Raw genomic sequence first — 13,733 nt, 5'->3', positions numbered from 1 at the left:
TAACATTTTGCAGTATATCTTCAGCATTAAAATAATTTGGATGAGGTGGTCTCTGCACAGGAGGTCAACTAAAACAACGAAACAAGGGGGGCGGCGACAAGAGATAGATGACAACATTAATTGTGCCTGTTGTCTTGGTATCCATCAGTTATTTATCTTCAACAGCCAATCCCGATCACGTGATACCTCTTTCAAAAGGTATGCCATAACAAACATAAAAAACATACTTTATTATGGGGGAGTAATGCATGGACTGTCTGTTGTTAGACACAGCTTCAAAAATGTGTGAGATAAACAGGAACGTTCAAATCAACTGGTAAATGTCGCTCTGATGAGTTCAACCTGAAGAAAACAGAAATATCTCTGAGTAACAGGGTTGTGTCTGGAAGGCCATACTGCAGGGAGGATCTTCATGAAAATATATGCTAGTCTTACGACGGTCACAAAGACCCATATTCAGATTCAGATTCACTATTCAGATTCACAAGTGAGCAATAATAAGAGAAAATAGTTATAACGTGAATATATAGTAACAAGGATGCATTAATCCCATGTATTCATTTATTAATCCCAGAGGGGAAATTATTATTATTTATACAATATTCATAGAAATAATAATAGTAATAAAAATGTAATTTAAGGGAACTTTCCTTTTCATATGTGGGTAGTTTGCAGTATAAGCTTTCAGACACAACCACTGAAAATAATATTAAATTAATACTAATATCTAACATTATATTGTATTTTTAAAATAAATGCGGCAATCGAGAACAGCATCACAGTTCCTCGTGGATATGTCATGATGTCACGGAAACAAAAACAGAGTGGCCCAAAGGAACTCCTGACAACAGGGGGCATGGGATAGTACTGATGTGTATATACAAACACTGTTACCCTGTATTTAGTCATCGGTTGTCTCGTTTTTTTTCCTCTTAAAGATATTTTTGAATATAAATTCTTCTCTTAATAGACTCATTTTTCCAAACCCATGTCATACCCAAAATGATTTGTATTTTTTTTTTTCAACAACCCATTCAGAAAACACACTAGTGCAAAATTTGTGCGATTTTTCGGAGTTTGATATAAAGTTTGTACGGCGGGGCTCCCAGAGGCAGCAGCGTCACAGGAAGTCTATTGGGGGGGGGGGGGGCCCACCTGGCGTTTAGCATATCATCTGTTCATCATTATCTTCACTGAAGAAAAAAATGCAGGGGAAAAAGACAAACAATTTTGCCAGTTTCCATAGCAACCTGCTTGATTGACTGCTCCAGCAAATAGTGGTCGCATTCATCTTTATGTCATCAATCGCTCGTTTTTTAAGTGTGTGTGTGTGTGTGTGTGTGTGTGTGTGTGTGTGTGTGTGTGTGTGTGTGTGTGTGTGTGTGTACGCGCGTGCGTGCGTGCGTGTGTGTCTCTTAGAGACTTTGAGTCTGTCAATGCATTGTGTCTTGTGGCAGGAGAAGGGCAGTCAGTCACTGACTGGTGTTTCGGAGCGGGCTTACGGTTGGACGGCACTAGGATAAGCCACGCTTGATATCGGTGTGGTATCCGATGTCCCCCCCATACGGACGCCGGGCGGCCCACCGGTCACGCCGTCCATCTAGTGTCATCTTTGTGTTTCTGAATCAGGAACCGCTCCACTGATTCCGTCCACCGGGTAGCGGATCTCACCAGCTTGGGGTCTTAATATCGATTGCAGACCAGTCGCCGAACTGGTGGTGGGGGCGCTTCGATTCAGTACCGTCTGACTAGCTAGCTAATGTCTACCATAGCTTGAATACACTGGCACCAAGCAACTGTGTGTGTGCACTATTCACCCCAAAGTCTGTCATAAGTTAGCAGTAGTTAGTGCAAGACCTCGACCAAACAGAACCTGCAAAAATGATGTTGTGGTATTTTGAATACATATGTATATACACAAAATACCAACATTCAGATGCAGAGCCCCATCGCAAGATAACTAGTGCTAATTTAGCACTAGATGCACTGTCCGGCAAGGGATTTTTTCGAACATCAAGTCTAAGGAGAAACACAGGGTGAAGTCACCGGTTACGATGTGGTGCTATTTTGGTTGTCGTGATTCTTCAGGCCCAGACTCTTCTCTTGAAGCAGACTAGCGGAGCACCGTCGCCTCTCGTTAGAGAGAGGGGGTGGCTTTGTTTTTTGGTCCAGCATCAATGATGGTGGTTGTGCCGGCGTTCACAAGCAGTCCCCTGCCATTACCTGATGTTTGTACGCGTATAGGTGGGGACATTGCGCGCTGCGAATTGCGATCAGCGAGGAGGTGGCGGCGGTGGCGGTGGCGGCAGCGGGGGGATGCAGAGTAGGGAGAGGGGGCGGTATGACTCAGATAATCTCAGATCATTGCTTTGAGAAAGTTGGCTCCCGGAAGGAAACTCGAGGCCGCTGCTTTGCTTGTTTTTTTTCCCCCTCACAGCAATGCGCATTTTCTCAAAGCTCTCTTTTTTTCTGAGAGATCTTCATCTGATCATTTCCACATCCTTGACCCTATGAGGCACTCACCATGTTTCAACCGTAATGCAATTCAACAAAGTAAAAATATTGATCATCACTTCCAATTGGTGCCAGATATGTTAATCACCATAAGTGGTGGGGGTAGCGACTTTCAATCATCCCCACATCGGCGGACAGGGGACAGCTTTGCTCTCATCCACTGCGGACGTTAGGTAACCATGGTAACACATAGGCGGACCCAACGGGGACCAGCACCTGTGGCGCGACCAGGAAGTGAACTCCTACACCCTGCCTGACATGCTTGTCGTTTCTCTCTCTCTCTCTCTTACTTCCTCTCCCTCTCTCTCGCTCTCTGTGGTCCGTTGTCCGGTTTGGTTTTCCCCACCAACATTGCAGCAGGAGGTTCCTAGCCTTGAAAGGCTAGTTAGGTTGCGGGTGGCGGGGGTGGGGGGGGGCGGTTGGGGGGGAGGGAGGGAGGGAGGGGTGGGGGGGGGGGGTTGGCTACACCGAGCGTCCCGGAGCGGTCTCCCGGTGTCGGCGGCGCAGCAACTATACGACCGTGCAGACCGTGTTGAGGGTGGTGTCGAAGCGCACCGCCTTGGCCTCGGTGGGCTTCAGCGCCGTGTCGTACATTGGGTTCTCGAAGGACGCCTGCCCGTTGGAGCTCTCGTGGCCCACGTAGCCGTTGAACTGCACCTTAGGCCGGGCCCTGGGGACGCAACGGGGGGGGTGGGGGGGAGACAAGCACAGGGGTGGGGGTGGGGGGGGGGGGTTAGAACCCACTCACACTGTTTAAACGCCCGGCAAAACACGCCACCAGCACGAGGCCGGGAGGCGGTCGGGCAGAACGGGCGGCTCATTATCGGACTCTGTGCATAAATCATATCAAATCCGTGCCGGCGGAGATGATTGGAGGTGCCAATGGATGCCTGGAGAGGCTTTCTCGCTTTGCTTTTTCATAGTCTGCTTGGTGTCTCAATTGAATGAAATCCGACCGGCTCTAGTCTGAGAAACGAACAAACAAATTAAATTCGATCTGCAGTGTTTACACGGGGAACCACGGCAACACGTCAAACAACACCCCACCCCCCCCCCCCCCCCCCCCCCCCCCCCGTCTGATCCGGTGGATCTGTCCAGGGCTATGGGACGTGGCTGCTGGACTGCTGACCTGTCTCTTTCATTTTGACGGATAACATTTGGTTATTGGTTATCACGTGAGTGTAATCCTATTGAACACAACTAGTTTCTCCCAAGCTGCGGGAAACTATTAGCAGAGAGGACTACTGCTGTGGTGAGGCTGTTCTGCTCTGACCTCATTAGGAGGCTGTGCGTGCGTGTGCGCGTGTGTGTGTGTGTGTGTGTGTGTGTGTGTGTGTGTGTGTGTGTGTGTGTGTGTGTGTGTGTGTGTGGAGAACAAACCCCAGGGAGTGACTAAGTCTTCAGTGCATGTTCAACCCATTACTTTACAAACCTATACACGTGCACGCACGCACGCACACACACACACACACACACACACACACACACACACACACACACACACACACACACACACACACACACACACACACACACACACACACACACACACACACACACACACACTTTCCTGACTTAAAATGCTGTACTACTATACTTTTAGAGGTCAGTTTGCAATTTCCTTCTTGGGAATGACAAAGTTATTTTGTAATGGAGTTGACAGTATAAATGCATAACAGACCAGCAGGGTGGACACTCAACCATTGCTTTAAGAGGTAAGAGGGCGTAAAGGTCCTCACCTCCCACTCACCCACCATTTATCTAGGCTTAAACATACTGTATCTTGCCGGCATTGGAGTCAACGTTAGGTGGGGGACAACATTTAATAACAAGAAACAATGAAAAATCGAAAGCAACTTAGGAAAGTCCCTGAACTCTGCAAAAGCCAAGTGGGGTTGCATAAATCAACCGCGGTTTTTAAACGGCTTTCTCTTTTTTCTATAGACTATCGTGCTCTTCCAGAAACACAATGGCTGCAATGTTGAATTCTGATATTTACATCATTTTTTTTATATGTACTGGAATTGTATTGCTGTTGTGTGTCTGGAATGTTTTTTTTTTCGAAAAGGATTATGGGTAAGCCACACTCAATTAGTCTAACTTGCACCATGGCTAAATATCGGTTGTTTGATGTCATGCTGACAAGAACATGACAACATGACATCAAAGGAAAACATAATTTTTTCACCTTTTAAATGATGTTGTTGTAGCTAGACACGCATGTACGCAAACATACACGGATATGTCACTTGCTTTTTGGAAATGTTTCATTTGATTAAAAATGTTGCATTTCACTGCTCAAGATCTGCCTGTCGAAAAGTATTTTTTTTGTGGCTGCTTTGAATACCTCCTCGTCAAAGCTTCATGCATATGCAACAAAAAAAAGCACATTATAAGGCACATTACTTGGGTCCAATATTTTTGCTGCTCCATAGCAAAAACAAGGAAAGAAAACAACTGAACAAAAATACAGCATAACACTTATGATTGACAGTGGATGTGGCGGCCAGCAGAAGACGAAAGACAGGTGTCAGTCTTACCTGCCGCCAGGCCCCCAGGTGTCTTTTGGTCGCTCATTGTCATCTGTGTCAGCAGACAACGTCCTGCATACAACCATCCACTTCAGAGTTAGCACGGGCATGCTAATTTGTCCTCTACTGGATTCCCATGCCGTCAATGTGGTAGATGCTAACCCGTTAGCAATATGCTATGCTAAATTCACGCCAATAAAAATGATGGCAGCCTTAGCAGTACAGCAAGCCAGCACGGGATCAATAGCATATAGTGCCATGGAGTTACTGATGTGGTTGCCAATTGGAAATGGTATGGCCATACCATACATGAGATAAGTATACACAGAGTGGTCAATTATACAGAAAGAGTTCCGGGTTCTGCTCTTTATGCCGGCCATTATATTTCATAACCCTAGTTCCTCTCCTCCTGTTTAATGCCTCAAAAGTAAGGACAACTATTGAGTCACACTCTTGATACAGATATCCATCAGTGCAGTATTTCCACAATGTATGAAAAACAATGGATACCATGCTAGGACGTATTTAGTGTGTACATTGTCGAGTGTATTGCACCAAGTCAAGTCATTATTTAATCAAACTGAATTATGTGGATGTAAAAATAGTTAGTCAGAGGGAACACTGATTGAATATTTAAGCTCTGATTATAGTATATTTTGCATGGGTATGTCCTCTTGTGTACCCGCCTTTAAAGCAGTGCAAAAGGGCAGCAACTGCTGGGTCTGAGACCAGGTGACGTTGTGACTCACCTGTGTTTGTAGAGGTAGAAGGCAAAGCCGGAGAGGATGAGGGCGAAGAAGGGAACCAAAATGGCCGCCGCCACAGAACTGCTACTGGTGTACGTTCCGGATGAATCCACCACCGTGGTTACAGGACCTAGTGAATACAAACACGTGTAAACATGTGTTTGGATGGTTTCAAACACAATGCATGCGTGCTACCAAGTGTTTTTTTAGTTACACACTATTGTAGTCTTGCCATTGATAGGTCTGGGGACTAAGCACCTACCTTGCTTGGTGAGATAGAATTTGCCAAAGTCTTTACTATGGATGTGACCTTGGTAAACATACGACTTCTGCTCTGACTCTGCAGCAACCTGAAGGAGAAAAGTGTGATACGTGTTCAGATACTCATCATATCAGCCCCTGCCTTCAAAAGTTCCTTTATATAAAGTATTATCGCTGAGTAGCCAAGCAGGGAAACAATTAATCCAGCCCTGATTCAAGTACAATAGTGGTGTGATTAACCATAAAAAAACGAAATGGCTTACATAACCATCCATAGCCCAGTTGTCATTTTTAAACTTGCTGTAATAATGCTCTGTTGGACCCTTTATCTGGTAGACTTTCAGCAATAACTGGTTTTCCTCTGACTTATATGTGCCTGGAGAGAGAGAGAGACAGAAGCAGAAAAAGAGAGAGAGGGGGAGAGAGAGAGAGAGAGAGATTAGGCAGATTGTAACAATGATCAAGATGTCCAAGAAAACGTTTTAATTAACCTCATAGTGGATGAAATTAAACACAAAATGAAATACAAAAATACATTTAGCTGATTAGTGTGGATAGGCTTTTAAAAAGAAAGAGTTTAGATATTGAAAATTAGACAATTTTATTCAATAAGCATTATTAGAGTAAAGCGTCATTTATTTAGTTTATTTGTTTTTTAGCACAATACTTAGCTACATATATATCAGAATTCTGACCTGATGACCATATCGAGGAGAGACGTGCATAACTTTGTCAAAAAACTTGAGGCAACAATTAAATTTAAATGGCATTCTTAAATGTAAAAAAGGCGAGAGTTAAAGGAGAGAGTTTTTTCTCTCTCAATTACTTGAATACATTTGGAAAAAATGTTTTTTTCATTCCACAGTAGGGCTTGACTGTTAACATCTTCAGAACCTCATTGGAAACAATATAAATAAACTGAAACACTCAATACCTGTGAATAGGCTTACCTAACCACATTCAAGCACTGCCACATTTATGATAGCAATACATTGAAGTTAAGTACATTTACTCTACTCTTCCATCGTTCCCGAAACTATCTTTCTTTGGAGAGTACACTTTAGAGTAACTTATAGGGCACGCCAAAGAAGCTGAGTGCCGTATGGGGTTTACTGTAGTCTTGCCGCCAAAGTACAGTATAATAATCACCACCAGAGTTAACCGTGTTCCTCGTTAACTTGGAGCACAGTGACAGAACATCATAATGGGTCTTACCCGATAGTTTTATGGACACTCCGCTGGTCTCCAATAAAGTCACGTTAACTCTGCCACTGGAAGCGTTAAAGCCGGTTACAGTAATCGTAGAAGCCTGCCTCTTCCCAAGGTACTCATAGAAGCCGCTCCAGTCAGAGTTAGGAGAAAACACATCCACTGGAACTATATAAAAACACAAGGCATATGGCACGCTGAATTACAGTAAGGCAAGGCAAGGCAACTTTATTTATATAGCACTTTTCATACACAAGGCAGACTCAAAGTGCTTCACATATGAACATTGTCATACAATAAAATAAAATAATAGATAAGTAAAAAGTAAAATAGATAGAAAATAAAGGCAAAGTTTAAAATTTTTTTAGAAAGGCAGAGTTAAAAAAAATGCATTTTAGAAAGTGAGAAAATAAAGGCAAAGTTACTAATAAAATAAAAAGAAGAGAAGCATTGTAGATTTAAGATTTAGCAGAAAGCTAAAGCAAACATAAAAGTCTTCAGTCTTGTTTTAAAAGCTGTCAGAGTTGGGGCAAGTCTTAAATCCTCAGGGAGTTTATTCCAGCTATTTGTTGCATAGTAACTAAATCCTGCTTCCCCATGTTTTGTGTTGACTCTGGGGATAATTAACAGATTGGTCTCAGAGGATCTTAGTGGCCTAGAAGGCTTATGTAGTGGAAGCATATCAGTTAAATATTTTGGCCCTAAACCATGTAGGGATTTATAGGTTAGCAACATGATTTTAAAATCAATTCTCTGACATACAGGGAGCCAATGTAATGATTTAAGAATTTGTGTAATATGTTCACATTTTTTGGTCTTTGTTAGAACTCTAGCAGCAGCATTCTGAACAAGCTGTAGTTGCCTTAGAGTTTTTTTTGGAGGCCTGTAAGGAGACCATTGCAGTAATCAAGCTTGCTAGTGATAAAGGCAAGTGTTTGTAAGTCTTCGGTAGACATGAGCCCTCTAAGTCTTGCTACGTTTTTAAGGTGATAATATGCAGATTTTGTAACTGATTTGATGTGACTGTCGAAATGTAAATCTGAATCCATGATAACCCCTAGATTTCTGGCTTTGATTGAGGTTTTCAGGGACAGAGAGTGAAGGTGTTGGGTAACTTTAAGCCTTTCGGTTTTAGCACCAAATACAATTATCTCGGTTTTGTCCTCATTTAGTTGAAGGAAATTTTGGCACATCCGGTCTTTGACTTGCTCAATGCACTGGCACAACATATCTATGGGCTGATAGTCATTTGGTGATAGAGATACATAGATTTGTGTGTCATCAGCATAGCAGTGATGGTCAATATTGTTATTTTGCATGATTTGCCCTAGTGGGAGCATGTAGATGTTGAATAGCGAGGGTCCTAAGATCGAACCTTGTGGGACTCCACATGTCATGTTTGTTGATTCTGAAACAAAATCGCCAATGGAAACAAAGTAGTTCCTATTTTGTAGGTAGGACCTAAACCAACCAGTACACACTTGAACCCCCGTGAAAGAAAGACCAACGATTTTATTTAAAGTCCCCCGACTGAATGTGTAACTCAACTCTAGCGACTATAAACTGGGTTTGAACATTAAAAAAAATAGTTCATTAAAGAAACAATTATTCGTTTTTCAATTATTAAATATGAATCTGGAAGCAGGTGTCAATTAACCAAAACCTTTTTCTTTGTATGCTCCAAAAGAAAAATGCGTATGCTCCCCTCTTACAACCACTGTAAGCCCGCAATACAGCGTGCAATCTGTTTTGGTTTAACCATCTGCCATGCACTTACAGTTCCTAAAGTTATCCTCCTTTATTTCTCTGAAAGTGCATTCAAAGATGGTGGCTACTTAAGGCAGCGCCCTTAAAAAAGACGTCAGTTTCAGGGTGCAATCCAAGAGGCACCGTTTCACTTACCGCGGATCTTGTTCTTCTGGACGGCAGAGTCTCCCTCCATGGGTTTGGGCTGCACCTTCACTCCGACTACAAGAAGCATAACAGCCATGAGCTTTGGACGGGCACCTCCATGACAGCTTTCCCCTTTTGATTTGGTGCGAGGTAATTGAATATTTGACGGCGGGCTGATGGCGTGGCTTCGCAATCTGCTACATTGCAACGCACGGCGAAGGATTTCATAAGGCCAAGCCAGAACCACAGACCTAACATTTAAAAAGCCTTTTAATGGGATCCATCTCTCATAGGTTATTTCTCTCATTAATATAATATAATGTTCCTTCTCTCTTGCACTAAATCACCCAAATGAGCAAGACATGTCGTGGTCTGGGATTTATTTAATAAATGTCCAATTAAAGTGAAACAAACCCCCACCCCCCCCTTCCCTACAGCATTACCTTTACAGAGTGGGGGCTTTCCAGACCATCTACTGTCACTCCTGCAGGTTCTGTGCTCTGATCCACCAGCCAGATAGAAGCCATCTTGACAAGAGTAAATTAGCGTGTAGCCCAGTGTTGGCAGATCCAGCGCCCTGACATCCACATTACCGGGGGTCTCTGGCTGCCTGCATGAGTGGGCTGGGAAGCAGACGGCAAGAACAGGGCAGATGAATAGATAGATTGGGACGTGGAGGACGAGAGAGAGACGAGGGCCAGATAAAGAGAAAGAGAGGCAGAGAGAGAGAGAGAGAGAGAGAGAGAGAGAGAGAGAGAGAGAGAGGTACAAAAAGACAGAGACAGAGAAGGGCACAGGGAGACAGAGACAGAGAGAGTGAGGGAGCACGAGAGGCACAGGGAGAGAGAGGGACACAGGGGACAGAGAGAGCAAAAGAGAGAGAGCGAGAGAGAGTGAAAACAACACAATGGGACAATCACAATTTCAATTGGATTCAATACACTCAAGAGCTAGAGTTGGAGTAGACACTGATTTCCAGTGACGACATTAACAAAATTGAATTCTGCATCAGCTACTACAAATATGAACAGCACTACAGGTAGCACACTGCAATTGAACCAAAACAATCCTAATGATGATGGGCACAAAATCAAAAGGCTTTGAGAGAGGCAGTGGACGGGCTTTACCTATGCACTCAGGCTGAGTGCCACTCCAAGTGAGGTTCTCCTGGCAGGTCCTGGTGGTAGAGCCCAGGATGTGGTAGTTCTTTCGGCACTTGAAGGAAATCTTGTTGCCAACCTTACCAAATGATTACACGGTTAGGAGCTACTTTGGTTTCATATCACACACTACTATGCACTCTGGTAACAAGCCATTTCAACAACTTAATTGCAACTCAGCGTGAAGTGCTCATATAATAATAAGCATGATCATTGTTAAATCAAAACTCATCTATTAGCCTTGTAAAAAATCAACGCGCTCATGTTTCATTCGCTCTGGCACATGAGTCTGGTCCCCCTCCAGTTCAGACAGATTTGGACCGGGTCGGGCCAATCCCAACCGTTTGATACACTGACTGTGTTGGTGGTGTTGAGGCATTTTCATAAACAACCAACATGGCTGCCATGTGGCACACATTGCATCGCTGTGATTGGTTGTAGGGCTATCCAATGTTGTATGCTCCCCATGGAAATCAAAAATGTACTGAAAGTTTCTTGACTAATATGCATTTGCATTGTAATGGTCTGGCGATATGAGGCCAATTGTTTATACCACAGAAATCTCTAGTGGTGAGAGGTGTGTATTATTTACAGATAACCGCACGTCTTGGCGTGGATTATAACAGAATGGCGATAGGAAGGCCAGAATGATTTTCAATCCGGACGGTTGAATCACCAACACACACATTGCACTTGATCAAAGAGCCGGGTCTGGTGGCAGGTTAGCGTGCGATCGTTATTATGATAACAGTCCATGGTCATCAGCACATCGGGCCACTTTGAATTAGCTATGCATAATTGTTTTTGGTACCAGCACTCACCGAGCAGGAACAAAATGTCCCCTCATAATCAGTGGAAGGGTACCCTACCATTACAATCATTTGGGCTCATCGAGGGATATTACCCGATGTTCCGTTCCCGTTCTGCCTTTCAGACCTCCGCAAAGTACATATTACGGTCATTTATAGCACTGCTCTCACGAGTAGTGAAAGTGGAGCTTAGAATTGGGTATTATCACTTTGAAGTAAAATAAAAAAGAGGAGAGGTCAAGAGGTTCACACACAACACATGTCTTCACTATACTGCCTGAAATAGAATCACCTATATCATTGAATAAGGTCATATTGTCTCATATTGAATAGTAATTAGCCTGTAATATATACTTTAGTATCCATTTGAACTTATGTATTTCACCAATACATTATTAATTCATTTCATAATGTAGTCAACTGTCAACTATACTGTCATAAGGAAATGTAATTTAAACTCTTTTATTTAAATTTGACCTATAAAGTCGTATAGCTCAACACTAATTAATTATATAATTTAATGAATTATAAAGTAGTATATTTCGACAATAATTAAGCAAATAACTAATGAAGTATAAACGGGTGTATTTCAGACCTGGAAACCCTGGGCCATCACAGGGATACCGTACGCTGGGATTCCTGGATCACGGCAGATGTTGAGCGCTGGATCTTCTCATACACACACACACACACACACACACACACACACACACACACACACACACACACACACACACACACACACACACACACACACACACACACGTGTGCACGCACACACACACACACACACACACACACACACACACACACACACACACACACACACAGACGCGCAAACACACACACGCACACAAATTAATTCAACATACTAAACCATGCAACTCCAAAACTGCAATATTACAGAACTGATTTACAATTGTGTTCAATTCCAAATTTTCTTTGTCAGGACCCCCCCCTAACAATAATAATAATAACAAAACAAAACCTTTTGGCCCTTACCCCCCCCCCCCCTTTGGATGAAGATTTGTATCTGGTGTGCAACACATTTCTAATTGTTTGTTCGGCAAGCACTTTGTTTTTACAGAGTCTGCAATTGCACTTCTCCCCCGACGACCAAACATTAAACCCTCCCTTCCATCTCATCCTGTCTCCCACTTTGGGAAACACAGTAACCGACTGCTGTTTTCATTTATCTTTCCCTCCGCCCTTCCCCTCCCTTAGCGTGACGCCGTGGCGTTCATGTGTGGCGGGGTGAGACACCGCAAGCCGTTGTTTCTTTATACCTATGCAGGCGGGATGCTGGCCGCTCCAGCTGCCCTCCGCCTGGCAGACCCTGGAAGGAGAGCCCACCAGCAGATACGGAGGGTGGCAGTAAAAGCGCACTTCAGACCTGCGGAGGAAAAAAAACGCATGTTTGGTGAGCATTCGATAAAACGCCCCCAAAAAAAACACAAGCAGCAAACATGCATTGCTTAAGGATGTCTACAGGTAGAGTGCAAGTGCAAATTGGGGTTTTGTGCCCTGAACCCTTTCGGCTGTATGTTGTACGCTCTTATCACTGTGTCCTGCCGTGTAGAACAAGTGCAGAGTTAGATAATAAGCTGTACCTAATAATGATAAATGAGCAAGAAACACTCCTGCTACACTTCTGCTCAATGCAAAGGGACCAACGGGAGAGGAACGCAAATTATAATGCGTTGGTTGTTTTTTTTATTTCCGTTCATTCAAATCCAAACGTTGTGGTATTAAAGTTGGCGGTTTGAAACCTTCCTGATTCATAAAGCTGCGTTGCACAAGGGGCCCAGCAATTAATTAACACCTTCAGATGTTCGGAGGAAGTGAAACGGAGGAGAAAGCGAGTATAGGGCATTGTTCCTGAAAGCCCTCTGTGGTGTTCTGGTCGCAAGCACAGTCTAATTACTACCTACCTACCCAGCAACGTGCCTGAAACCTACACCGGTCCTGACTGTTATTGCCACTAAAACCAGCTGCATGTAAAGCAAAACTGCCACTGAATATTATACAGAAACTAAACCACAAAACTAAGCTACCTGGAGTGTACACCAGCCCTTACCCCTGGGTAAATGCCTACTGCCAGTGAAACCAGTATGCTGCTGGAACATGCCACACTTTGAACCACTCAATCATTTGGCAGGCGCTTGGATTTAAAGGAACGTGGGGATCCACGTGACTTGAGGGGTAGGGGAGACGCATGCAGGACACACCTGAACGTGAAGATCTTGCCCTCTCTGAAACCACCACCAGGGGAGCCCGGGTCGCCACAGAGAACGGCTAGAGGGACAGAGATATATATATATATATATTGGTCAACAAGAAAAACTCTAGTACACACATCTGCGCTCCATTCTAACAGAAAATGAAAATCTGAATCATGTCAGTAAGTTTACCCATAAAAGCTATTTGTCTCGGTGTTTTGGTGCAAGACAAACATAAAACAATATAATACAATACAATACAATACAATTGAACTATGAAGTAAAATACAAAAACAGCGTATTTCAGGTATTTAGTAAAATATTTTAGCCATCCGTAATCCATACAACAAACTAAGGAATCCATTTATTTGTGATTTAGTTTGTAATGAGT

General features: G+C 43.5%; 1 protein-coding gene across 1 annotated transcript in view; it reads right to left on the bottom strand.

Annotated features, from left to right (window-relative positions):
* Positions 1 to 3,024: 3,024 nt before the first annotated feature.
* Positions 3,025 to 13,733, bottom strand: part of csmd1b (CUB and Sushi multiple domains 1b) — a gene marked incomplete at its 3' end in the record, with an annotated part of 83,146 nt that continues 72,437 nt past the window's right edge. Inside the window, exons 40-51 of the mRNA XM_084475945.1 lie at positions 13,352 to 13,418; positions 12,410 to 12,516; positions 11,719 to 11,792; positions 10,282 to 10,393; positions 9,598 to 9,777; positions 9,164 to 9,229; positions 7,268 to 7,429; positions 6,316 to 6,428; positions 6,054 to 6,141; positions 5,795 to 5,921; positions 5,055 to 5,117; positions 3,025 to 3,184 (exon numbers count right to left, since the gene is read on the bottom strand). Coding sequence (XP_084332071.1) covers positions 3,025 to 3,184; positions 5,055 to 5,117; positions 5,795 to 5,921; positions 6,054 to 6,141; positions 6,316 to 6,428; positions 7,268 to 7,429; positions 9,164 to 9,229; positions 9,598 to 9,777; positions 10,282 to 10,393; positions 11,719 to 11,792; positions 12,410 to 12,516; positions 13,352 to 13,418 — 1,319 coding nt within the window. The remainder of the gene's footprint in view (positions 3,185 to 5,054; positions 5,118 to 5,794; positions 5,922 to 6,053; positions 6,142 to 6,315; positions 6,429 to 7,267; positions 7,430 to 9,163; positions 9,230 to 9,597; positions 9,778 to 10,281; positions 10,394 to 11,718; positions 11,793 to 12,409; positions 12,517 to 13,351; positions 13,419 to 13,733) is intronic.

Source organism: Micromesistius poutassou (assembly GCF_964030765.1).
Source record: "Micromesistius poutassou genome assembly, chromosome: 12".
Lineage (NCBI taxonomy): Eukaryota > Metazoa > Chordata > Actinopteri > Gadiformes > Gadidae > Micromesistius > Micromesistius poutassou.
Note: the sequence above shows the minus strand (reverse complement) of the source record. Positions and strands in the feature narration are given on the sequence as shown.